At 31.3% G+C, this 27,272-nt stretch overlaps 2 protein-coding genes, 2 long non-coding RNA genes and 1 other non-coding gene across 6 annotated transcripts; 1 reads left to right on the top strand and 4 right to left on the bottom strand.

Annotated features, from left to right (window-relative positions):
* Window positions 1-619: 619 nt before the first annotated feature.
* Window positions 620-24,797, top strand: LOC126740709 (cohesin subunit SA-1). Its single transcript, XM_050446838.1, has 15 exons — window positions 620-983; window positions 2,261-2,498; window positions 4,562-4,873; window positions 4,929-5,312; window positions 5,365-5,595; window positions 9,923-10,215; window positions 10,750-10,867; window positions 10,924-11,139; window positions 16,896-17,046; window positions 17,098-17,225; window positions 17,279-17,532; window positions 17,594-17,814; window positions 21,650-21,849; window positions 21,911-22,148; window positions 24,533-24,797. The coding sequence occupies exons 1-15, from the start codon at window positions 775-777 to the stop codon at window positions 24,724-24,726; spliced, it is 3,387 nt and encodes a 1,128-aa protein (XP_050302795.1). The 5' UTR covers window positions 620-774; the 3' UTR covers window positions 24,727-24,797.
* Window positions 9,254-9,337, bottom strand: LOC126740826 (U5 spliceosomal RNA). The gene has a single exon (XR_007662012.1). It is a non-coding gene; the product is annotated as a U5 spliceosomal RNA (small nuclear RNA).
* LOC126740717 (uncharacterized) lies at window positions 12,089-13,678 on the bottom strand. Of its 2 annotated transcripts, none has more exons than XR_007661976.1 (5): window positions 13,619-13,678; window positions 13,321-13,543; window positions 13,112-13,252; window positions 12,549-13,068; window positions 12,089-12,485 (listed from the first exon to the last, which is right to left on the bottom strand). It is a non-coding gene; the product is annotated as an uncharacterized LOC126740717 (long non-coding RNA). The 2 variants fall into 2 exon arrangements; XR_007661977.1 differs by having other exon boundaries at window positions 13,112-13,237.
* Window positions 15,421-16,240, bottom strand: LOC126740718 (uncharacterized). The gene is made up of 3 exons (XR_007661978.1): window positions 15,847-16,240; window positions 15,683-15,784; window positions 15,421-15,615 (listed from the first exon to the last, which is right to left on the bottom strand). It is a non-coding gene; the product is annotated as an uncharacterized LOC126740718 (long non-coding RNA).
* Window positions 24,798-24,838: 41 nt separating the features above from the next.
* On the bottom strand, window positions 24,839-27,207 carry LOC126740714 (uncharacterized). Its single transcript, XM_050446847.1, has 2 exons — window positions 26,722-27,207; window positions 24,839-26,625 (listed from the first exon to the last, which is right to left on the bottom strand). Exons 1-2 carry the CDS (start codon window positions 26,914-26,916, stop codon window positions 25,030-25,032), a joined length of 1,791 nt encoding a protein of 596 aa, XP_050302804.1. The 5' UTR covers window positions 26,917-27,207; the 3' UTR covers window positions 24,839-25,029.
* Window positions 27,208-27,272: the final 65 nt, after the last annotated feature.

Below are 27,272 nucleotides of genomic sequence, written 5' to 3'. Positions count from 1 at the left end.
AATAAAATATTTAAATATTAATGAAAATAAATAATTGTTGCTCTTACCTTATCAGGATAATGATTTTTCAAGTGGTAACTACAACTGATCTTCCAACTTTGTTTTTCCGTCATTTTTTAACAATTAAGAATCTTTTTGCATCCACATAGTCTCAATTTACGTATATAAAAAGAAAGTAAGTACTTAATTCTATTATCTATTTGCACGTATATCAATTTAATAATCCATGAGACTCATCTACTCATCATAAATTTTTAAAACAATCAATATTGCGCAAATGGCGTTTTCTCACGGGATTCCTACAGCATAATAAATAGATGAACTTTTTGATTTTTTTATCCAAATTTACAATCATCTTTATATTGATGTGTATAAATCTATATTTGAAGGGAACCGACCAATTTTGTATATCAGCTTACATTCAAATGCAAAAACTTATGCAATTTATTTTCTATTAAATATAATTCTTAATATAACTAATTGGAAATCCTGACAATTTAAATCAATTTTTAAATTGCCTTTTTGCCGCCTTTTTTCTATGACGTCAATCGTCGGACATCTCGTTCGACCAAACGGCAGAGGCCGCCACTTGCAAATGTCAGTAATGTCACTGTCAAATGGCATTGTGAAACAGAAATGGCGCTTGTTTATGTTTGTGTGTAAACAAAAATAAATGTATTCAATATCTTTTAACGCTAGAAACTAAAAAAACAACTTATTTGTGACCATTTTATTATTTAAAACTCGAAAAAGTTTATCCATCTATCGTACAAGATGCATCGTAGGGGCGGCAAGAGAATCCGCTTAGACGACCCGCCGCCCGAATATGAGAACCCAATGATGACCCCTCATGGGGAACACGGGGATTATGGGGGTCATTATGGCGAGTCTTCCTATGCGGAACCTGCGGGGACCTCTGGTGCTTCGCCAGATACAATGTTTGAGTCTCCCCCAACACCTGGAATGGGACGTAGGATAACTCGGTAGGTTGCTAGCAGTCACCTTTTTTTATAGCATTTATTATCTCAGATGCATTACATCTGTACTTCACATAGTCCCCTATTAAACTAGAACAAGTCTTTTTTTCTTAATACTATGGTTATAAACGGTTTTCATAAATGCTTTGCTTCGACCTAAATTTCTTTTGACTATTTCATGATTATTAAATCATTTGCTTGTGTTAAATCAAATTAACCCATTATAAAAACTGGATACACAAAGAACTATAAACCAATTAACTATTTCTGAATGTGAGACTGCTAAATATTAATAATTTTGGTTTATGTTATACTCATAGTCTATAAAATGACAAATAGTCATTCAAGGTGTGTTCATTATAGTGTGTTTATTATTGGCAATAGGTAGGAGTAAACATATTTTACATTCCACATGATTATACAATAATATATAGTGATAAACATTTTTAGGAGATTCTAGGGAATAAAGCAGTTACATTGATTTCATTTTAATATAAGGGCTGTGATGCCATACATAATATGTAGGAAGTATTAAACAGTATATAAGTTAAGATGATTTTAAAAGTGATATAAGAGTTAATAGCCATGCAATGCCCCAAGGTTCAGTACCAGGTTACTGGATCCTCTACTTTACCACCTATTTGTTCTGAAATTGAGTTTAGCAGGTTTGGTACTATACTTTTGCCAATGACGAGTGCTCCTCTATCCCCATAAACATCAGAAGAAGTAACAAGTTTGGCCAATAATGAAACCTCTACTATCAATGGTTGCTATGGAACAAGTTAAAAATAAATGTTGAGAAAACTAAATATATTTTAATTAAATAAAAAATAAACCTTTACTTAATACATACTAACATAAAAATCAATAACATCAGTTTGAATAAGGTACAAAATAAAAAAAATCTTTCTGACTCTTTTTAGATGAACAACAAAATTGGAATGAATATGTAAAACATGTTAATAACAGAATAATAACATTAATAGGAGCTCTAAACAAATATAAATATTTCTTAACTGATCATGTTAGGTATACAATTAATTATGACTTTTTCCTTTCAGTAGTAAGATATCTACTTCTAGTCAAGGAAACCTGGTACCAACCCTGTTTTAATAAAATAGTAATCTATTCCAGATATTTTTTTGATATTCCAATAAAATACAATAATCAAATTAAATAACATATTACAAGTTGAGCCTTTGACTGAATTGTTGACCGAACAATACTGATACAAAATGCCTCATTAGTACAACCAAATTTGAAAGCTAACCTTAAATTTCTAGAGCGAGAGCCAAGGGCATAACAAATCCTCCTCCTCTTCCATACTCTTATTCACCTCCACCTCCAGAGAAGCCTTCTGGCAGAGGACGGGGCAGGGGACGACCCCCTGGAAGGAAAAATAATGCCACTCTAGAGATGCAATTTAGGGGAGACATTGACGACGACTCTCTGTATAACATCATTAAAGGAGGAAGAGTTTCATTGAACAATGTTGTTGATGATTGGATTGAAAGCTATAAGGTAGGCACACTAATATGTCAAGGTACAATTATTTCCTATAACTAATTTTTCTGTATTTATACATAATTCTATATAAATGACATAAACAGTATAATTAATAAAATAGGCAACCAGGCAATAATTATACAACCAGTAGCAATATACAGCCAGACATATTGTGAAGAAACTCTTGGAATAACTAATCATATCTTCTGCTAAATATTTAATAACTTAAGATAACTTCTTATATCTATTGTGTCATTGTATTGTGTCACTTGGGACTATTTTGACCATTACATGATCAATTTAATAAAACAAATTTCCTGAACACACCACTTACAAATCTAACTGTATACCCAACTTATAAATTTTTAATACTCCTACAAATTTAGAAGAAGTTCATTTCCTTCCTAGCACCCACTTCGGAGGCTCTTAATATGAGAATAATTAAAAAATTCCTTCAGAATCTTATCTAGATCTCTTAATTGACTCTATTTCTTTTCAACTTTTTAATAACAGATTTGAGTGATGCAATTGTTCATTCAAAGCCTCTTGGTTTGCTGATGATTTTAAACTGTATAAATCCATTGAGTCATGAGAATGTCAAGAAGTGTGTGTGAAATCCTTTTGGTCATTTTAATAAAATTATTAATTCCTAATATACAATTAATAATAATGAACTGAGGTCAGTTGATACAGTTAAAGATTTAGGTGTTCTTTTTGATGCCAAGCTAACTTTTTTAAAATAATGATGGTTAAGGAATTTAAAAAAAAAATATTTCTGTGAAAGTATGAACAGACACTGTGTACATACAGACATTTACAATATTACAAATTTCTGCATTAAAATTTTTTTTTACAATAGAATTTAGTACAGTTACAGGTTTTAGGTTTGTTTTGTAACAGTCTCCCCAAATAGGTAATCTGTATTAAAGGAAAGATGCCACCAGGGATTTATACAGTATTGTTAGGACTTTGGTATAGAGAAATTCTGTCAGAAAATAAAATTTTGATATTAAACAACGTATTTTGTTTGTTAGATACGAATCTGTCCATTTCATGAGCTATAATCACTCCCAAATATTTAGTTTTGAATACTCCTACCTCTTCATCGAGTACAATTTTATCAAAGTAAGATCTGTTACAATGCATTGTTAATGAAAAGACCACAAAATTGGTTTTTGACAGATTTAAAGGTCTCACTAAAAGTAGGAGCTTACCAAAAATTGATTTTTTTCGACATCGAACTAACCATACCAGTGGCTTGCTCTCATCACCTACATCACGAAAACACCGGGTTATCACGGGATTCGAGCAGAACTAAGGGAATGAGAACACTTTGAAAATTCGGAAAAAGACATTTTGCTACCTCGTTTTTGAGCCCCAAAATGGGCCTTAAAAATGTGATATTTCCATGTACTTCCAAGGGAATAAGAACAAGGACTTTATCGTCGGCATAAAATAAAATTTTACGACCATTAACCAGTTTCAGCAAATGACTTTTTATATATGATTAAAACTATGATGGGTCCCAAAACCGCACCCTGTGCAACACTTATTTGAATTATTGTTTATGGTTGGTGGTGAAGTGTTTCATTTAATTTCAAATATTGATTTCCGTCATAAAGATTATTTTTAAAAGATTTCACAGTGTCTCCCAGGAATTCATAATGTAATAATATATAAAGAAGCTTTTGGTGAGGGACAGTATCAAGGGCCTTTAAGAACTCTTTGAAGACTACTATAGATTTTTTATTGGTGGTCATCCTGTTATCAATATCGGGGGTAGGGAATACATGGCGTATATGGTTCTCAAGCCGTCTGTAAAGTCAAACCTTAAAGAATGTCTTTTTTCAGCCATTTTTTAACATATTTTGAAAAACGATTTAATAAACTTATAGGGCAGTAATTGTCAATTTTATTTTTTCCACTACACTTATATATTGGAGTAACAATAGATTCTTTAAAGTGGGTTGGTATTTTACTTGTATAAAAATTTGTATTTATAATGTAGATCAGAAGTCTGGTTATATCCATATGAACATTGTATACAATATCATTTATTCATATACCAAAACTTTTAGGTAAACAGGGAAGTAGCACTAATATCCTTAATGCAATTCTTTATAAATGCTGCTGGATGCAAAGGTATAATAACCCAAGAAATGCAAGCTCACATGGAACATGCAGCTATAATCCGAAAAATGACCGAAGAATTCGATGAGGAGTCTGGAGAATACCCGCTGATCATGGCTGGACAATCGTGGAAAAAATTCAGACAGAATTTCTGCGATTTCGTTCAAACTTTGGTGAAGAGATGCCAGTACACTATTATTTACGATCAATTTCTTATGGATAATGTAATTTCTCTTTTGACTGGACTATCTGATTCACAAGTATGAGGTTTTTGTGCTTATTACGCCCTAAAATCTATAAATCCTTCTGCTTTAGGTCAGAGCTTTCCGACATACAGCTACTTTAGGAGCGATGAAGCTTATGACTGCTTTAGTAGATGTCGCTTTAACAGTTTCTATCAATTTGGACAACACTCAGCGACAGTACGACGCCGAAAGGCAAAAATCTCGCGAAAAGCGCGCTAGTGATAGACTGGAAGCGTTACTGGCAAAACGACAAGAGCTTGAAGAAAATATGGACGAAATAAAGAATATGCTTACCTATATGTTTAAGTCGGTGTTTGTGCATAGATATAGGGACACCCTGCCCGAAATAAGAGCCATCGCGATGACTGAAATCGGTGTATGGATGCATAAGTTTCACGCCAATTTCTTGGATGATTCTTATTTAAAGTACATCGGGTGGACTTTGCATGACAAGGTTAGTTTTTAACCGATTTTATTGTTTCCAGTTTCTTAGCTGTTTATTTTAGGTTGGGGAAGTTCGCTTAAGGTGCCTGCAAGCCCTACAACCCTTATATGCCAGTGAAGAACTAAAGGGTAAATTGGAGCTGTTTACGAATAAATTTAAAGATAGGATAGTGGCCATGACGCTTGATAAGGAGTATGATGTGGCGGTACAGGCTGTCAGACTGGTCATTTCAATATTGAAGCACCATCATGAAATTTTAACCGATAAGGATTGTGAACATGTGTATGAGTTGGTAAGTAGTGGTTTTTTATTTGTAGCCGAAGAAATTCTTTATTAGAACAAATTGACAACAAGTTTCAACATTTTGATGTTAAAAATTGTTAAACAATCTCAATATCTTAAGGTATTTGTATGATAACATAGAGAGTTGGCAATTAGGGTTCTTAGTCCTATGTTAAAAGTAACATACAAATATAGTAGATGAATTTTTCTTACATTTTCCCCAAGAAACGTAAGAAACGAGAAAACCTTGTTTTGTTTCCCAGGAGAAACTTCGCCCAGAAAATACATTTATTTCTCTCTATTGTGTTATATACCCATTAATAATTACTTATATAGAAAGAAACAATTCTCCTAGATATTCTTATAATATTCTCTAACTAGTTTTATACTGACACCTACACAGATGTGAAATATTTGGCTGTATTTACTCATAATTTTATTTATTAATAATTATGATCATTGGTATAACTTATTGTAAACAAAAATATTGCGAGCAACAGAGCAATGAACAAAAAGCGATGAAAGTACAAGTAAATATAAAAATATGTAGAATTATGCCTATCTGAAAAACTTCTCAAATCAATTAAATGACATATAGATCTTGCATAATAAATGTAATATTAAGAAATAATTAAAGATAAACTATAATTACCATTAACAAAATTAGGCAAAAATACATGGTCAATAAAGGTTCGCTTATTGGATTTGCTTGAATATTTATTATGTATTCTATACAGGGTAGATTCCTAATTGTTGAAAGAATATTTCTGTATTATAATCTGGAGTGAGATGAACATGATTGACTTGACAAACCAAAATAAAGAAATCACAGATTATAGTCACATATTTTTTGACTAACATTTAGTGACTTTTTATGAAATAGGCACAGGCCTAAGAAAAATACTACAATTTAATCACTTAAATTGTATAATATTTTTGTATCGACCTTTAACCATATTTAAACCATGATTAATTTTTATGCAGTTTTGGACAATAATTGCCAGTTTTTCTAATTTATTTCAAAAAGATCTTACATTTTTATACCGGATATTAATATTATGTTTACTACATAAATTTGAATAATTTTTAAACTAAATTCGCTTACAATAGTAATATTTATAATTTGAATTGAAATTGTTTCTAACATTTCATCAAGTTTTTTTTGTCTTGCTCTCTGGAAAAGTATTCTGTCATCTTTGGTCATATATTGATAGATAAATATCTTCTTTCCGCTTTTGCCTAAACTGCATTCACTCATGGTAACACATTTTTTCAATTTTCCATAACTTGCGGCTCTGTGTTTTTCTTGTTTAAAGGAAGGAAACCAATTGGCTTATCAGGTATTTTTATGATAATGTTTTAGCCTTAACATCATCTTCTATTATGTTTACTCTTGTTAGGTGATACTCTGATAAAGTTGATTGTTGGATTTAAATATATAGAGTTTTTTTTTATTAAAAGACTTTTTTGTTGTATAGTTTCTGATGGAAGAATAGCTTTTCCATTTCTACCGCAACATTAATATAATAGTTATTACAAATAGAAGTGCATTACGGAAATTCTGACAGTCACTATTTTTGATATTCAAAAAATCATTGTTTGTTTTGCTGTATTCGTACGTAGAATTTGGTTAAATAAAGTTTTTTCATGTCATTTTTACCCATTAGTTTGCTTAGGTTGTTTCTATATTTTGGTACCTTTTTTTTAGTTGAGTATTGAAATCTTTGATAGTTCCTTCTTCTTTTTTTATATTTTTTGTCTTTAATAAAGTTTTTATAGCTTTTTTCATTGTTGTGTGATACATTTATCGTTGATGCTATTTCAAGGTTGTTATTGTTTAATTTTCTAGAATTTTATAAAGGGGTATTTAATATTTAGGTATTTAATTTAACATAACTGTTCTTGTTTGTGTTTTTGTGACAAGGAATGTGATAGGACTGTTGTCTTTTATGTATATTAGAAAAAGTTATTATTGTTATTCCTTGGTACAGGTGGAGGTTTATATGTAGCACTTAAGCCAAATGTGATGCCATTTATTTTAAATATATTCTACTGAGTGTTGCTTTTGAGTGTGCCAGTAGTGTAAAATCAACATTAATTGTTTTTTTATTAATAATATGACTCCATCGTTTTTATTGTAACTTCGATTTGAAAAGTCTTAGTGAGACGTATATAATATAATGTAGTTTGTATGTTTCTAAAAATATAATTAGGTTATCAATTTTTTTTTCCAAATTTCCTTAATGTTAATAAATTTCCCGAACTACATAATATTGATTTTTAAAAATCTCTAACATGCCTGGAGTCTCATTTTCATCTGAGATGTCATCGTGTGCGTTAAAGACCGTTTATTTATAAGTCATAATTAATTTAGTTTCTTAACAATCCTATATGATATTTAAGGAACAAACATTCTTTGTGAAATGCTGTATGATCAGTGCTTCACTAAAATTTATATTTTACTTTACAGTTTACACAGAATTTCTTAAAATAGCTGCATTCAGATCATTTAATATACGATCTTATGCTTGAAACTTTTAATAAACAAGAATTTGCTCTATAGTTTAAATTGTAACATGTAGCTTTATTGATTTTCTTATATTATTATGAAAATGTAAATATGTGAATAATTCTCCTAGTTTATGTACTATTTTATTCGTATTTTGTAGTTACTAAGTTGATTAGTAGGGTTTATTTAGGGTTCTTCTTACGTTTAGTTTAATATTTTGATCTATAGTGTCTAATTTTGAGTAGTTCGTCTTGTTTGAAGGCTCTCTTTTGGCACCAATTTAGATCGTTTTTCTTATAATATTATAAATGTATTTTAAATTTTCTAGAATTTGTATACTTGTCTGCTTTGATTGTCAGTATTCTCTTGAAATTATTAGTCTTCTTCGGCAAAAACAAAAATAAAATTCTAAATTGTTCAATGGGTCTTTAAAAGGGAGGCGTTTCGGGACATTTCAGTTTTTATTGTTTAGTCAGTTTTTGCCTTGGAAATAATTAAACGACAGACAAAGCGAGTCAGGCTAGAGTTGTTGACGTTGTCAATAAAAGTGTGTTCCTGATATTCGTTACAATACGTATTTATGAATATAAAATATATTAATTCACATATAAGAAAAATTTAATTAATAGTGTAAGTGGTCAAAAGAAATTACCGGAAATCATTAGATAATTCTTAGCGATACCTAACCTTGACGAGCGGAAATAGGTCTTATCTAATTTCGATTTTTTAGATACTTATATCCCTGTCTTTTTTTTTGTATTGTTACAGGATTAATTACGCTTTAGACGGGATATGGAGAATCCTTTATTCATTTGGTTAAGATATTTAAAAATTACCTTGTTATAAATTTTGCTTTCAAAACTTTGTAAGTATGACACTGCTGACTGAGACACCCACCATAATTAAATTGCCTTCGTTTTGTAATGGAATTCGTCAATATTTTTCATTGAACCACTATCAATGTTATCTTCACTTTAATTATTTGTTATTGTTCACAATATGCTGTTCATGGAGAAGATTTCACGGCAATTGAATTGGTCAACCGGTTTACTAAAGTGAAAAAGTCGAATTATTCCGGTTTGTCCCGTATTTCTATTTTCTACTAGGCACTCTATGGTTTGCTTATTAGTGATCATGTATATGCGTTTTGGTCAGGCCCAGCATACCCATTTATGTTGACCCTCTCCACGGAAATCTTTAGTAAAAGGCGAAAAATTTATTCGCTTTGAAGAGTCTACGGATTAAAGTCCACCCTGTATACAAACAAAATTCTATCCACTAATAAGTCATATTCCTTCCTACAATTAAATGCTCAAGGTTTATAGAAAAATTCTCAAAATTATTTCTTGTAAGATACCAAAAAAAAAAACAAATTATTGTCAATAACAGGAAAGCTATATTTAATAAGGAATGCTATTCAATGCTATAGTCCCTACATATTTTGTCTCGATACTGTCCATGCTTATATACCCAAGTAACAATATCACCCTTGATATTGTTACCCCCCTGAAAGTTAAAACGAAAGTTAAAAAGATTCATGCTTCAGCCAGAGATAAAGAATGAAAAAAAATATATATAATGTCACAGTCATAAATTTATAAAAATGAATTATAAAATATCTAAATATTTAAATAATATTAAAATATATATACCTCCAAACTCATAATTGACAATACATTAGAAATAAAAAAGTATCAGAAACTTAGTTATCTTAAAAAAATGATCACAATTCCATAAAATGTGAATTGTAAAACAACCATATAGAAGATGAGGCAATATCAAATGTACAAAAAAAATTATATCTATATATCTAGTTTGTTCCTTTCAGGTGTATTCTTCTCATCGAGCAGTAGCACAAGCGGCAGGCGAGTTCTTAAACGAGAGACTCTTCCAGCCCGGCGACAGCGATGCGGGAAAAACTAGACGGGGTAAAAGAAGACTGCCAAACACTCCATTTATCAGGGATTTGGTGCAGTTCTTCATCGAATCTGAACTGCACGAGCATGCCGCTTACTTGGTGGATTCCCTTATCGAGTCTAACACTATGATGAAGGATTGGGAATGCATGACCGATTTGTTATTGGAAGAGCCTGGACCTCATGAGGAACCGTTGGATAATCGGTAAGAATGTTTTGATATTAGGACTCTCGTTACTAGTATTTTAGGATATGTCCTATTATATTAGAATAGACTAGAATAAACATGTGTTATGTTACGGAAGTTTGCCTGTGTACGAACATTTTCCAGGCATTTATTAATATTGCACTGATCATTAGTATTATTCCAAGGAATGCTTGCTAAATAATTAATAATTGCATTATAATCACAATTTTTTTATTCATAGTAATAAACGTCATATTTAATAGTAAAAACACGATCACATTTACAATTTGTTATGCTAAATGATGTTCAGTGATGTTAAGTAAGTTCTCATTGGCATGATTACCTGTAGCCTTATTATTTGAGGAAAAAACTAAGTCTAATAATTAAAACATGCGCATAAAATGCGGTAATTATTTAAATCTCAAGTAAATTAATAGTATACCTAATAGTTTTAATGATTTTTTAGACTTATTTTTTTCCCCAATTTACCAATTAGTAAAATTGATATTGAACAAGAATCTTTAGCTAAATAAATGATTATTCTTTCTTTAGACAAGAGACCAGCTTAATCGAAATAATGGTTTGCTGCGTGAAACAAGCGGCTTCCGGAGAAGCCCCCGTAGGCAGAGGACCGAACAGAAAAATATCCTCTTTAAAGGAAATAAAACAGGTAATACTCACCCATAAACATCCGCATAATGTAATCCTTAAAAACGACAAATCTAGACGGGCGAAGACAAACAAAAACTCACCGAGCACTTTATAGTCACCCTACCGCCACTCTTAGATAAATTTTCCGCCGATCCAGAGAAACTGGCCAATTTACTCAGTATCCCTCAGTATTTCGATTTGGATTTGTACACGAGCGGTAGGCAGGAGGGCTCCTTGCAAGCTCTACTGGCCAAAATGAAGTATATTTGTCAAGTACATCATGAACCTGAGGTAATATTTAACGTTTTAGCAACTAATTTTCATACTTTCGGGGTAGCAACATTTTTAATAATAGTCGTTATATTATTTAGGAAGATATTTATACAAATAGTTCTATTTTTGGAACCTTCGGTGTGATGCTCAAATTACGAGACAGTTTTACCACTAGAAAAATCAAATGCATACGAAAGTTTAGGATACATTAATTTCCGCACCCATGCGGGCCAATCACCGTGCTTTGTCTGTGATTGGCTCAGATAATTAAGGCGCGTATTTCAAATCTAATTATAAGAGGAATTATGGTATTTGAGAAAAATAAACATACGGGACGTTTTGCTTACGTAAAGAAATTGTTTATTTTCAGCAAATGATGGTAAATAATTTTGTTACATGATCTTATTAATTTTGCTTTTACTAAAATAGAATTTATCTCATTTCACTTAATAAATAGCTTTGAATTAATTCTCAGGCTCTAAACTCCGCTCAATTAAAATTTAGTATAAAAAAATTTATAATTTTAATAAATAAAAGGACACATTTTGTTATTATTTTATGTAGTAATCCATTATATTATTTAAAATTTTCATTTTAAAATGAAAAAATTTCGAGAAGTATTATTTTATTGTGATATACCTACCTATTACACTTTCTTGTCTCGTGTGATCCATACATCAGATGCAATGGCATACTATGAAAATGAGCCATAATAATGGAAAACATTTCTTGTATCCTTTTTCGACAATGAAAAAAGACCAATATTTTTCAGGATCTGAGCTTATTAAATATGAATAAAACAACCAGATTATATTTTAGTAAAGTAGGTTTATTCATAACACTGATGCAGAATATTCAAAATTTATTATATCAACTTCATTTATTAAGCAATCTACTACCTAATATATATATAACATAGTTGCACAAAGGGTTCTATTTACAAAAGTTGAAAACAAATACCAATAAATATGAAACAAACACTAATATATTAGTTAATTATAACAAAGGCAAAATTAAAATTAAAAAAATATATTTTGTAAGTATCCTTCACCATAAGCCAACGAATTACATGAATACAAATAGCCAACACCACTTAGATATAATACCAGAATAGGTCACTCAGAAAAGCAATGTCATTCAGTAATGAAATAGTTATAAACATTTTATTATAAATAAATTTATTTAGGTTTTTTGTTGAGATAATACTGCTGCTTTTCTATTTTTCTTTTTTTACTCATCACCATTTCTTTTTGTTTTACTGTCTGCATAAAATTTCTAAAATCACCCATAAATTTTTCTAAATCATGTTCACCCAATCCACCACCATAATTACGAATTTCAGAGCAAAACTGTTCTAGACAAATCTACAATTTTATACCATACTATATTATAGAACTACCAAATAAAATTATTGTTAAACTAAATACCTCACGCTTTCTTTCAAAATCAATTGTCACATTCATTCTATTTTCAGTCTCGTCAAGAAAATGATTTACTTCTTCCTCATAAACTGTCTTGCTTGTTGAAGGTTCATTGACATACAGATTATTATCTTCTTGCATTTCATCCATGAAACTGCTCAAATAAAGCTACAGCATGTATATGCTTACACATGACACTTTTAACAGTATATTCTGGACAATCACAATTATATTTATGTTTACATATTTTACACTTCTCACAATACATTGCCCTACAGTCCTCATCACAAACCTCATTATAATTTACACAATACAATTTATGATTATAAACGACCTTACCTTAAAATGTCCTAATTCAGAATATGATACATTACCGTTATTACCCACCATTTCTTCTGCTTTTTTATGTGCACTCTGACATATTTTGTGCTGATAATTATTTGCATTTGGCCTTTCCATGTTTATAATCCTTTTCCACATTCTTTCATCAACAAGTTCATCCAGTAAATCCAACAGTTTTTCAATCCTTTTAAGAGAAAATATATTTTCTACATATTTTTTTTCCTTACCTAATATTCTGCTTTCCATTCATTTTGTTGTACTTCAGAACTTTATTTAAGCTTTCAATTGCCATATTTGTATTAATTCCGGCATTGATTCTATAACAATGTGCCCACATCATTATTCTCTCTTGACTTTGGAAATAGTACCTAAAATATTAAAGAATTAATTACATTTGTTTTATAATTTTTTAGTGTTGACTTTTTTAGTGAAGTACTTTTTCAGGTAATTCTGAAAATTAGTTTCCTCCTCTTCTTCTAATTGCCTAAAATAGTTCTCTTTCAGCTGTATAAATTTTTGTGGATCAATCTCCTTTAAAATTTTCCTTATTTCATGTTTCATTATCTGTCTATTTTCCAACTTCTTGATTTTAGACCTTCCTTGTATGTTCCAGTTTTTCACTATATGCCAGGTACAAAGTAATCTTCTTGGTTTATGTTCTACAAATAAGTGAAAAAATAACATAAAGTAACTAATGATCTATGATACTGTTTGATTATACAGTATACACATACCTGCATCCATAGCCATTATCCATGCATTGTAATATTTTGGATCATCATCGCTCATTATATCGCACATGTAATCCAAAAGTGTCACTATACAAAATATTTGCAAAATGTACTTTTTACAATAAAACTCTTCCGAACCACACCAGCAACAATGTCACTATATAAAATATCTTGAATAATTACATTAGAGACCTCTGGATGGCGCAAGTGTCATTATGGCTTACGCAATATTAATACGCTCGTGGCGGGCAATAGTGACATTTTTTGTTTAGTGACGGTTTAGCCAAACCCAAATTGAAATATATTACAAAACTTCATACAGTGACCAAACTTTTAAGCAAATTAGTTGTTCGGCGCGTCGTTCAACACGTCAAAATCGCAAAAGTTTTCAATTAAATAAACTTTACACAGACAGATTAAAATTGTTCGATCGAAAAAAACAAGACATTAAAAGTCTTATTGAAAATTCCTTAATACTTCAATGCTATGTACACTCCTTTTATAATAATATTTTGTAATGATAATTACCCACTATATTTAATTTACCGAACGAAAATATTTTGTTTTTTCATAATGGAAGCTGTCCATATTTAAAGTTGTGTTTATGTTGTATTTACCAGGTTTTTAAATATTTTGTTTTAGGAATTAATTTTTTGTTTTTGCAGTTGTTTTTATAGTCATTAATTTGGCTTTAGTGCCATTTCTGTATCAGTGATGTAAACTTTTATTGGCACAGTGTAAATTTAACCGTAGTTTAAAATTTAAACGTAAACGACAGCTATTTTGTATGAATTTGAATGGAAAATAACAGTGATGGTTTAAATTTTAAGCTATGGTTAAGTTCGCGGTGCATAAGTAGTCATTTAGATGGTCGGTTTAAGTTAAGTTAGTAGTTAAGATAAAAAATATTTTTTAGAAGTACCTACCTACATTTTTTGTTCAAGCAGTTGTGTGTAAAAATAAATGTTTCATGTTTCATGTAATATAATAATATTATGCTTTTCTACATATTTCTATTTTCTTTTTTAATTTTATGGTTTGAAAAATTTTGACAAATTCTAAAAATATTGCATATATTAAATGGAAAAGTGACACTATAAATCAAAAAACTAAAAAATAAACAAATAAAAGAATTTATTTTCCATTTCTGTTTAGTAAAATGGCTAAAGCCAAAACATCGTTCACTGTGATAAAAAAATCGTTCGTTTATTATCAATATAATCACCGTTATTTGTCTTTCCATTTTGCCGAAAACTTTAAATTGCTCTCATGAAAAATTTACATTTTTCGTATAGTTACACTTTTGGATTACATGTGCGATATATTCAGCTTGAACTGCTTCCCCTAATCTAGTTTTAAGTGCCCTAAAAAAAACCTCTTGAATTAATTGATCTAATCTGTTACTTAGTAAGAATGCCACTGGAAAACCCATATTTTGTTCATCTCTTATTAACACAATTGTCAAGTCCCAGTTTCTCCTATTTGTTCCATGAGTTCCATCTATACAGATTATTGGAAAATCTCTTAATTTTTTTTCCATAATAGCATTCTTATATCCAACTGCAAAATCCTGGATAAGTAAATCTAATCCTGGATAAGTTTCTCCTAAAATACATTTAAACAACATTAACTTGTTAAGATAATATTAATATATAAAATTGCAATTCGAACCTATCTGTTTAAATAAAAATCCATGATTTTTTCCATCACTGTTCCATTCCTCAATTTTTTAACACTGTGGCTATCATATATCATCACTGTCCCTTTTCTTGTCAATATTAAATTTTCGTATTAGAGTACTAAATCTCCTCTTGTTATACAATTTTTCCTTTGTAGTTTATTGCCGTCTACGCTTCTGGCCTCCTGAATAATTCTCTTGTTTGAAACTCCTGCTGCTAATTTATCCACAATTATCTCCTGTTCCGATTTTGTTAGCCTTTTGCTTCTTAATTCGTCAGGGTGTCCTATGTGGGTTTCAAAAAATCTTACTCTAATCACTCCTGAAAAAATGTCACATAAATGAATAAATCTTCTATTTTAATAATTATTAAGAAAAAAAATACCTACCATCTACTAGAATTTTAACTATTATTCTTGATGGACAAATTCCTTGCATACGAATGCTTCCTTTAGACTTTAAATTCCGTTGCAAACATGTACTGACATATCCTAAAACATGATTAATTATAAAAAAATTACTGACTCACATAATTATAAAACTAACTAGGTACCTTTTGAATCACTTCTATTACAATTATAGTAAATAAATTCTTCCCCATTAGCACATTTCTTTCTTCGATGAACAGCATAATCTACCTCTCTGTTTTCTGCAGACCTCCAAATTTCAAACTCTGCCAAATTCCTAAAATTTAAAACAGATTCTTTAATATGTATATTATGAATACTATGAAAGTGTCTTATTAAAGAATCATAGGATGTAAACTTCTCTTTGTCCAGGCAAAGGGGGCAAATAATGTGTTGGCTCTCTTTTTCACTCTGTTTTTTATTATGTATATCCCTCATATGCCGATACAATGTTGAAGTAGAAGAAAATGACTTTCCACAATCTTCACATATTAATTTATTATCCCTCAAAAAATATATACTGTTCAATAAAATTTCACAAAGGTACTTAATTTTAAAAGCACTTACCTGTTTATATCCATGTTCACCGAATAAAGGTGTAGTAAATTAGTGTAAATATACAGTGGTGTTTTGAATTTACAAGGAAACAAGATAATGTATTATCTTGTATTGTAATAATAATTACTCTTGGTCGCACAAATTGTAAATAAACAACAAAACGTTTCAAAAACTCAAAGCTCAAAGCTGAAAATTGAAAGTGAGGTTAGCAAACCACATCAACAGTCCCGCCGATTATTTCGACGATGCCGACTGACAAAATCCGAAAGCGATCCGTGATTTCATTGGCCCGCATGGGTGCGGAAATTAATGTATCCTCGAAAGTTTAGCAATATTAAAAAATCAAAAAAAAAAACATTCTTAACAGGGGTAAAGGTCCAATCCCTTATAGTCAATTATATAGTTTAGGTAGTGTTTAAGATTTGTTTGGTCATAATATAAGGAGATTTGCAAGTAGCTTTAGTTTAGTTGCAATCTTCTCCCGAAGATGCTAACATCGTTAGCGAAACACGTGTCGAGAAGGGTTTTGCTTAGTGGTAAAACTGTCTCGTAATTTGATTCATACAAATGTTTGGATCACTACAACAGGGGAAATAAATATTATTATTACTATTATTGAAATAAATATTCAAATTAGGTGCTGGAAACCCTGGCGAAAACCTTAGAGACATTATGCACCGAGGGCCACGCTATCTACACTCGTTGCGACGTTGCCCGCTCAACGATCATAGACATCATAGTTTCCGCCTACAAAGAGGCAATTGACGATTGGAGGAATTTGCTTTTGGGTTAGTTTTTCTGTGCTCATTATCACATTATTTTAATTTAAAACATTTTAGGAGAAGAAATACCGAACGCAGATGAAATTTTTAACGTTGTCAGCTCCCTGAAGAAAGTTGCGATGTTCTATGCGTGTCACAACTTAAACCAGTGGGACCTTTGGGACATTTTGTTTCAAGACTTTAAGGTATTTCGTATTCAATTTTAGCACTAATATCTCTAATTTAAAGTCGCTTTTAGGACATAGAAAGCAAACTACCGCCTGAAGCATTAAAATACGTAATTTCCTCGTGTTATTTCTATTTATTATGGGCTCTAAGGGAATTGGAAGCCAGTCAAGAGAGAGGCAGCCTACAGCATTCAGACGTTCAAGATTTAAGAGACAAATTGGACGAATTCATTGAGGCCTCACAAAATTTAATTCGTAATTCTCCCCACGCAAACATTAAGGAGGAAGCTTACATAGGGCTTTGCGATTTGCTAATAGTTTTCAGGTAAATTTCACATATGCCATATTATGAAAATTCAGTAAGAAATTACTAAACATTATTTTAGCGAACAATTAAAGTCGGGCCACGAATATTTAGGGGAATTATCCTGCATGCCCAGTCAAGACTTTCAAGACTTGTTAAACGAGTTTGTGCAAACGTACGTGTTCGTTCCGGAAAATGACAGTCAAAGTGACGAAATCCAGATCGAAGAGTTGCATAAGAGGCGCAACTTTCTGGCCGCTTATTGTAAATTGATTGTTTATAATATTATGCCGACAAAATCAGGTGAGGTTTACAACGTTTTATATATATTTTTTTTAAGTGCGTATCGGTCAGGGGCGTATGTAGCAACTTAAACGATTTAATTAGGTGATAAAAACCATAAAAACCGGTTTCGATGAATTTCTAAATTATGCCAGTGAATATGACTTTGATATTTTGGGAGTTACAGAGACTTGGCTTACACCAGATGATGATAGCTTGATTTTTAACATACCTAATTATAATTTTATAAGGAAAGATCGGAATGGGCGGGGTTGGTATTTATGCAAAGAAAGTCATTAAGTTCTTTTTAGTAACATTTCCTTATATAACTGATGAGTTTGAGTATTTAAGTATAAGGTTTATTGCAAATAAAAGAAATATTTTATTAGTAAATATGTATAGGCCACCCTCTTCTAGCATGCCTACATTTCTTGAACTTGTTGAAGAAATTTTTACTATATCTGTTCCATGCTATGATAGTATAATTTTTATGGGGGACTTAAATATAGATTTACTTAGACCAACTGCAGCAACTCAAAACTTTAAGTATCTTTTGGAAGTATTCGATCTTCGGCAACTGATTAATAACCCTACTAGAATCAACAATCGGTCTAATACCCTTATTGACGTCATTGTAGCTAGCAGTAACATCGAGTGTCTAACATCGAGCTCTCAATCTACCTGTATATCGGAGTCCATATCTGATCATAATCTAGTTCAAGCGATTTTAAACTTACCAAAATCTAAATTATGTAAAAAATTTGTTAGGTCCAGGGACTACAATAGTATTAACATGACTTCATTTGGGGAGGAGGCCCAGCAGCTACAGTGGCATAATATTTATTATATTTCTGACATTAATCAAAAAGTGTCATTACTTAGCAATAATATTTCCTATTTAATAAATAAATACGCTCCGTTTAAAACAAGACTATATAAGGATAGACCATTTACGCCGTGGATCACGAGTAATATTAAACATCTAATTAAATTAAGAGACAAAGCTCGGAAAAAATATACTCGACAAAAAACTCTCGTGAATTTGTCATATTACAGGCAATTAAAGAATTATACTAAACACGCAATTAATCGCGAAAAAATTACTTTTTTCAAGCAAATGTCAAGCAAGCAAGGACTTAAATAATTTTTTTTCGAACACCGTGGGCCCTACTAATTCAACATCATTAGAAAAACTTAACTTTTATAATTCAAATACATTTAGTCACTTTGAGACGGAATTTAATATAAGTCTTATAACTGAAAATAAAACTGTCGATATTATAAATAAAATAGGGTCAAATGCAATAGATGGTGATGGAATTTCCATTAGAAATCTTAAACTATGTCTTCCTTTTTGTCTTAAGCCATTAGTCAATATTTTAAATTCCTGCAATCTTATAAAACCAATTCCCCGATGATTGGAAAAAAGCGATACTCATTCCCTTACCAAAAATACCTTGTCCAACAGACTATAAAGACATTAGGCCAATAAGTATTCTGCCTGTCATTTCAAAAATCTTAGAACGTCACGTATATAACGAAATAGCTGACTATGTTTATAATTTAAAAATTATTCCAGATTGCCAGTCAGGATTTCGTAAATCTTATAGTACTATAACAAGTCTTATCAGTATTGTTAATGATATCAGGTTTAAAGAGGATTCAAAGGAAATAACTTGCCTAACTCTTTTAGATCTAAGTAAAGCATTCAATACCATAGATCACCAAATGCTTTTGGCAAAACTGCACTATTATGGTTTTTCGGCAAATGCCATAAATTTTTTTAGCTCTTATCTTAAAGATCGGTTACATTGTGTCCGAACGGTGAATGATGGTGAATTTAAATTTTCAAGGTTTTTGTCATTTAAAAAAGGGGTGCCTCAGGGTTCCATATTAGGCCCCTTACTTTTCTCTTTATATGTTGCTGATATGAATCAGTGCATCGAAAATTCTAAGCTGCACCAATTTGCTGACGACTCCCAAATTTATAATTCTTTTAAAATATCAGACGTTCAGGTGGCACAGAATAAAATTAACGCCGACTTAAATCAGATTGCTTTGTTTGCTGAAAACCATAACCTTAAAATAAATGCTTCAAAGTCATGTGCAATGTTTTTTTCACAAAATAAAAGTCATCTTCTAGATTGCATGGAAAATTTTAAAATTAATATTAATGGAGCAGCTATACCAACCGTTGCGGAAAAACGTAATCTAGGGGTTATATTCGATTCAAATCTTAGCTTTGCCTCCCACATTAAGAACAAAATTAAAATTGCTTACGGTCGTTTAAAAAACTTATATCAATACAAAAATCAGTTACCATCAGACACCAAATATTTGCTTTGCAATTCGCTTGTACTGTCTTTGGTGGATTATGCGGACATTGTGTATGGCGACTCACTAACCGTATCTCTGTCAAGGACGGTGCAAAAACTGCAAAATAGTTGTATGCGTTTTTCCTTTAATATATCGTATAGAGACCACATTACTCCTTATCTAAATTCACATTTTATATTAAATATGAGAAATAGAAGGAAGTGTCATATGTATAATTTAATTTACAAAATAATTAAATCAGGTCAGCCGCCATATTTAAGAAACTTATTTTTTCACCATGAGTTTATACACAATATAAGAAATCCAAATTTAATTAGAATTCCATTTCATCGAACATCAGGTTTTAAAAAATCATTCCAGTATGTAGGCATTCATATGTGGAACAAGTTACCGGATTACATTAAAAATAGTTCACCAAAGAAATTTATTGCATATGTTAAAGAAATCCTTCTTAATTCTCAACTAACATGGGCATTTTAACAAATTCACACCACCAAATTTTTATTAAAAATATAATTTAATTGTTTTTATTTAATTGCAACCATATTATTTCTGAGTTCTTACTTTTTAAATTAACACTGGTCTTGTTGATCTTGCAGGCATAAAAATAAAATTTTAAATGGTTCATTTTGGAATATCTATTCATTTTTGCGTCGTGTTGCCCTGGTTTTCCAGCCTCGGCTCGTGTTTTTTGCCGCCCTTCCTCCTCTCTGTCTATTGCACAGATGGTACCTATATTAATGTATATGATATAGTAAATTATTACACTATATTTTTTTTTGTTTTTAGCTTTTATATGTTTTTAGGGTTTAATGACTTATTTTCTTAATAATTATAATTGGGAAAGTCTTTATTCTTCTTTTAGTTGTAATTAGGTTAGTATGTTTTAACGGTCTGAGCAGCACATGCGCGCTAGTTCGTGTATGTGTTATCGGTTGTTTTTATAATCGCAGTTTAGTCCGCATTACTCTTAGCATTGTGTAAATTCTTGTAATAAAAAAAAATGTAATTTTCTATGTACAATGTTTAAGTGGTAATAAAAGTCTTTTGAATTTGAATTTGAATTATATAAGATTGGCGACGCATAGGGCTTTGCGGGATATTTTAGGAATATCAGTCTGGTAAATGTTTAGATTTAATGGAATTGGGAAAAAGGAGTTTTTTTTTTATTTTAACCTGAAAATGGCGGCTTTTTAGGAATTACACTAGCAAAACAGCATAGTAAATAAATGTTTTTTTATTTACTCAACTCAAGGATACATACAAAGTCTCATTTGGTATAAAAAATTATACGAGTAAATAAAAAAGCCGGCAGATTCAGATTTCTGCATATAGCAGATTCTGCTCTTAACACTGCGGCAGTTTCTAAATTATCATCAAGTTAAGCGGCTAGTTTTTAAATTATTATTTAATTTCAAATTATTGTATTTATTATCTTCAATGATTAACCGTATACTAATCCAATAAAACCATATCTGAAACTTTGCACAAAATATCCAATTTAACTCTCTTATTTCAGGCGCTGACGTATTCAAAAACTACGTAAAATACTACAACGAATACGGAGACATAATAAAAACCACCCTGGGCAAAGCCAGGGAAATAAACAAAGTAAACTGCGCCCTCACGATGTGCCTCAGCTTGAACATGATGTTCAACGAAGTACAACGTTCCGGCGGCAGAAACATTCGGCAACAAGAGGAGTTCTTTGCTTTAAAAGTACTTAATAAGTTAATTGTTTTTTCTATAGTTTTCACTACGTTAATTGAATTATTTGCAGGAATTAGCGAAACGTTTCGCCCTTTCGTTCGGATTGGACGCGCTTAAAAACCGGGAAGCGATTACCGCCCTGCACAGGGCCGGCATTTTGTTTGCAGTGTCGACCGAAAATACGGAGGATCCGCTCGGACCTCCGCCTAATTTACCGTTTTTGGAAATCATGATGGAGTTTACTAATAAGTTGTTGAAGCAGGATAAGAGGGTGGTTATGGCCTTTTTGGATAAAAGAATTCATACAGGTAAGACGACTTTCACAGAATATAAAATTTTATTTTTTTTTTAACAGTGTTAAGGGTGTCCGAAAACTGCAATCCTTTAAGGGCATATATTGGTCGAAATTCGTTTTAAATTTTTTATTGCATAAGTACCCAAATTTTACACTTATTTTGTTTTGTATTAAATACCATGAATTCCAAGAATCTGTGTTAACTGAGAGAAGAAATAGAGACATTAACAAGTAAAAAATAATTATAGAGTTAAAATAAAATACTTTGTTTGACGCTTGAATAAAATCATTCAAGTTGTCATTCTTGCCGATGTCTGGCCAATTCGCGGAATTATCTTCGATCTAACTTAACCTGAAAGTACACAGGCTAACCGCTTCCTTTTGTAATAATATATTTTTTAATATTAACTTTTTATTTGACTTAGTATTTCAGCCAAAAAAATCTAGTTTTTACATCATATTAAACAGTACAGTGTTACATAGAAATTATTAAATCAATAACAAATATAAATCAGCTATTTAAGTATACGTTTTTGCTAGAATTAGTTTATTTAACACATAAGGACATTTGTAGACTTCATATTTTTTCAATCAGAGAATGGTAAACCGTTAATGGAAAATTGCAACCTATATAAAGTTTAGCTAGTGTAACTTTTAGGTTAGCAGATTCAATATTAGCCGTTTATTGTACTTAAGATCTGTTGTGTATTTTATGAAATTTATATACCAAATAATTCAGCTGTTAAAATTTCAGTTGAAATTATATGAATTATTAAAGTCTGTGCGGTAAAAGATGGTTCCCGCTTTAGTTTTCGTACCATTGTTGTGGGCTATTTGATTTTGTTTTTAAATAGGGACCCCTGTTCTATTAGGCATAGTTATATAAGTTGATGATGATGATGATATTCTGTTTTAAATGTGTAGTGAGATCTCTATAAACTTTGGTAAAAATTATAACCCAAGCAGGATAATAACTATTTTGTTTACATTGTTCTAATTAGGCTTAACATAAAACCCTTATTTAAAAACTACTATTTCAAGTATTTGCAGTTTACCAATGTGTATAGCTTGTTTCAATAAAGGAAAAACTAAAAATTTGAAGATATTTGACTTTTTAGCACATTTAAAGATTTTCAATGTTCCAAGGTGCCACCTTTTCATCTATTAATCTTGAAAGCATCATGGAAAGAACTCGTCCATTATCTCAAAGAGACTTACGTAAATAGAGAAAAAATAAAAACGCCAAGTCTCGGTCTCAAAACATCCTTTATATATGTCTCGAAGGTTAGATGTTTCTCCATTACACCTGAAATGTTAGCCAATGTACGTAGAGAATTTTACGACAGGTTGGGATACTGTGAAGTCCCAACCTAGAAATATTAATAATTCTAAGTCGCAATTCGTCCAAATTAACAGCTCTTTCATGTCGGTGTTGGTAGAATTTCCGTCAAATAGCCCCATAAGAAGTAGTCGCAAGGCGTCAGATCTGGAGATCGCGGAGGCCATGGTATAGTACCTCTTGTGGAAATAAGCCGTTCAGGAAAAGTGTTTGTAAAATAGTCCTGCACTTGTCTAGCGTTGTTAGCGGGACATCAACAAGTTTCGTACAGCGGGTGTAATATTTTGTTTCAATAAAAGTAAATATCTCTCAGAGTTTAAGGTACCATCAATAAAAAAGGCCCTACAATGTGATTGGCTAAAATACCAGCCCAAACATTTACCTTTTGCGAGTATTGAGTTCGTAATGGTACACTCAAATGTAGATTTTCCCGAGACCAATATCTCACGACTGAAGAATTATGTCGACCTAGAAGAGAAAAAGATGACTCGTCTGTAAATAAAATATTACTTGTGAAGTCGCCATTTTGATCAATTTTTTCTCTTAAGGTTTCACAAAACTCCAAGCGTTTTATTTGATCTTCTGGAAAAATTTATTGAGTGTTTTTAATTTTATAGGCTTTGTACTTATTTCTTTTCAATATATCACGCACTGAACGACTTGAAATATCAAGTGCTTCAGAAATTTGGGAGCTAGAACAAGGTTCATTTACTTCCACAAAAGCACACACCTTGACCTCCTTTTCAATCCTAGCGACGAGGTTCCTGATCGCCACTAGAACATTTTGATAATTTATTTTTTTTTTTACTTTGACTTGATACATAAAGAATTTTATTTTTTGGAACAATTTCTCCTATTAGGCTTTTAATAATTATTAAAATGCAATGTCGAAAAAAGGTTCGAGGTAAAAAAAAACGCATTTTTTAAATTGTAACCGACTTTTTCAATATTTTGTCAACGATTTGTTTTGTAAACGTGTTGGACGATTTCAATAATGTTAACTGAAGCACAAATAATATTTATACAATTATTTTTTAAACTGCACGGCAATTTCACAGGAATGCCAAGCAGTAGAGGAGAAGACTGGCAACCGCTACAGTTATATAGAAACAGTTTGTTACATGGAGAAACCGATCAATTGCCAACCACCAGTAAACGTGCCTACGGTAGGAAAAGGATGAAAGAAGCTGAAGAGGATGTCGATGACGGTACTTTATCAGATGAAGAGTTCCCCGGAAATCTATATGGATAGATTATAGCGTTTTTATTAAATGTTTATTTAAGGGCTAGGTACTATATTTAAAAATAAACGTTTTAATTGTATTTTTGTTTTATTTTGTTCTTGTAGCCAAAAAAACAACATATTATCAAAAATAAGTTTTATTTACAAAAAATGAAAGTTCAAAAAACGAATTATGCAGAAATAGGGAATATCTGGAACAAATACAATGTTACAAAAAACCTTTTTAATCACATCACATGAAACCTTTTTAAGGCATGTTCACCATCAGCTAGTTCTGCCAAAGCTTACAGAAATAAGTCTAACTTTCTACCTCTAAGGTAAATTAATATGATACTTGGCAAACTGGTCATCTAAAGCACTATGAAAACTACCCAAAAGAATGTAATCAGTCATCAAAGTTTCTAAACAAAACTTTGTCAAATCAAGTAAGCCTTGTATGGTATGTCCCAAAAGCTCCACAATCTGCTTCATATTTAAGTTTGTAAACTCCCATTCTTTGAATGCATTACACCACAGGACCAGTGCTTTTAAAAATCTAATTTTTTCATTAGTATCAAAATCTGTACTGGCCATTAATGGATAACCAAAGCCATCTAGGGGACAAAGGTTTGTTTCTGGAGGGTTTGTTACCCTTATGATCTCCCATAGCCTTGTAAATAAATGAACGAATTCAGCGGTATGTTTAAAATCTCTACTCTTAGCTGATAATTTCATTAATTGGTCTCTCATTTTATTGTTAAAGATCTTTGAGAAACCGGCCATGCTAGGCCTATCAATAAAACTTTTCAAAATGGCTAAAATATTACTTTTCAAGCCCAAATCAAGCAGCTTCTTATCATGAAAGTCTTGTAAAAGAATTATGGATTGCACAGTTGAATATCTTTCTCTATGACTTTCAAAATTTGGATATTCTAGGCCAGAGAGAGAAATCCATTGCACCAAGAAGGTTTTTAACAACAAAACAGGATCAAAAATATGAAATAGTTGCCTTTGTTGGTCTGCTGGATGTGGATAAGAGTTTCCCAGTTTTTCATCTAAAGCAAATTTTGTCATGGCCTGTAAAACAATTCTGCTAAAACCTGTCACAATGCAAAAAACTTTATAACCAATACTTTCTAAATTAAGAATGATGCTCGACACTAAACAATATAGTTTTTTCGACTCCAAATCCTTGTTGTTAGGGGTAACAATATACACTACTTCCCTAAGTATTTTTGTGGGCCAAGAAATTGAAAAAACAAACATCATTTTCTTCTTATCAAGCAATGACAGCTGATCCAAATGTAGGATGACACTTTTATTTTCTTGCTCAAGAGTTTCAAATATATTTCTTGCATATGGCAGGTTAAATTTTGTATTCATTGTTAAATAATCATCACTACAGTAAATCGAGTCGAGTGTCACAGGATGTGGAAGAAGTAAACCGAACTGTCTAATTAAGCTATAAGTTGAAGCACTTGAGCAAAACATCATTGTAGATGCTATAAGCATATTATAGGAGTACCTGCATCCATCCTTAATACTGGCATGAAGTTTTAACTGCTCATGAATGAAGGAGAAGCCATAAGGTTCCAAAAGTGTCAAAATATAATTCAGGCCTACCTTTTGAGCTTTACTTAATGCAATTTCAGCCATTAATAAAGTAATGTCTTTAATATCATTTGCCACAAAAGGGGTATTAAAATAATGAACTTCTTGCCCATAATGATATGTTTGCACTGTAAGTGAATAGCTTATTGTAATAGCAAATGATACTACTGGTCCAGGAGTGTACAGCAACTTTAACAGAGTCACTTTACATGGTTCTATGACTGAGTGCCAGTCATTTAAAAGTGGTTGGATTTTTTGAAAGACATTTAAGAATTCTTGGAAATTTGTAAATGTAGTAACTGTTTGAGAATGTTCTGGCTTCTCTATTATGGTACTGTCATCTTTTGGGTCAGTTTCAGCTTCATCACTACAATCTGAATTTTGCAAAGTGGTAACTGTTTGAGAATGTTCTACCTTCTCTATTATGGTACTGTCATCTTTTGGGCCAGTTTCAGCTTCATCACTACAATCTGAATTTTGCAATGTGGTAACTGTTTGAGAATGTTCTGCCTTCTCTATTATGGTACTGTGATCTTTTGAATGAGTTTTAGCTTCATTGGTAGAATCTGAATTCTGCAATGTGGTAACTGTTTGAGATTGTTCTGGCATCTCTATTATGGCACTCTCATCTTTTTCTGAAGTTTTTCTTAGCCAAAGTTTTGTGAAGTTTTTTTTATGTGATATCAGTGATTTACTGATGATGTGGTTGTTAATGATCCTTATTAGAGTATTTTGAGGGTTTCAAATGTGTCTTCTCAGTGATCTTAAGAGTCTAAGTCCAATTTTCTTTCAGTTCTGGGTTTTTTTGTGCATTCAAACCGAAGTTTTTGGCCATTCATTTAATAAAACATAAACATTTTGTAGTTAAATTCTAATTGTTTATATTTACAAATAAATCTGTCATATGTCAATGTCTATCGCAAGTGAGTTACACGCAAGGTCTGTAAACTTAAAGGGATTAACTC

Source organism: Anthonomus grandis, chromosome 9 (assembly GCF_022605725.1).
Source record: "Anthonomus grandis grandis chromosome 9, icAntGran1.3, whole genome shotgun sequence".
Classification (NCBI taxonomy): domain Eukaryota; kingdom Metazoa; phylum Arthropoda; class Insecta; order Coleoptera; family Curculionidae; genus Anthonomus; species Anthonomus grandis.
This window is presented reverse-complemented; position numbering and strand designations above follow the sequence as displayed.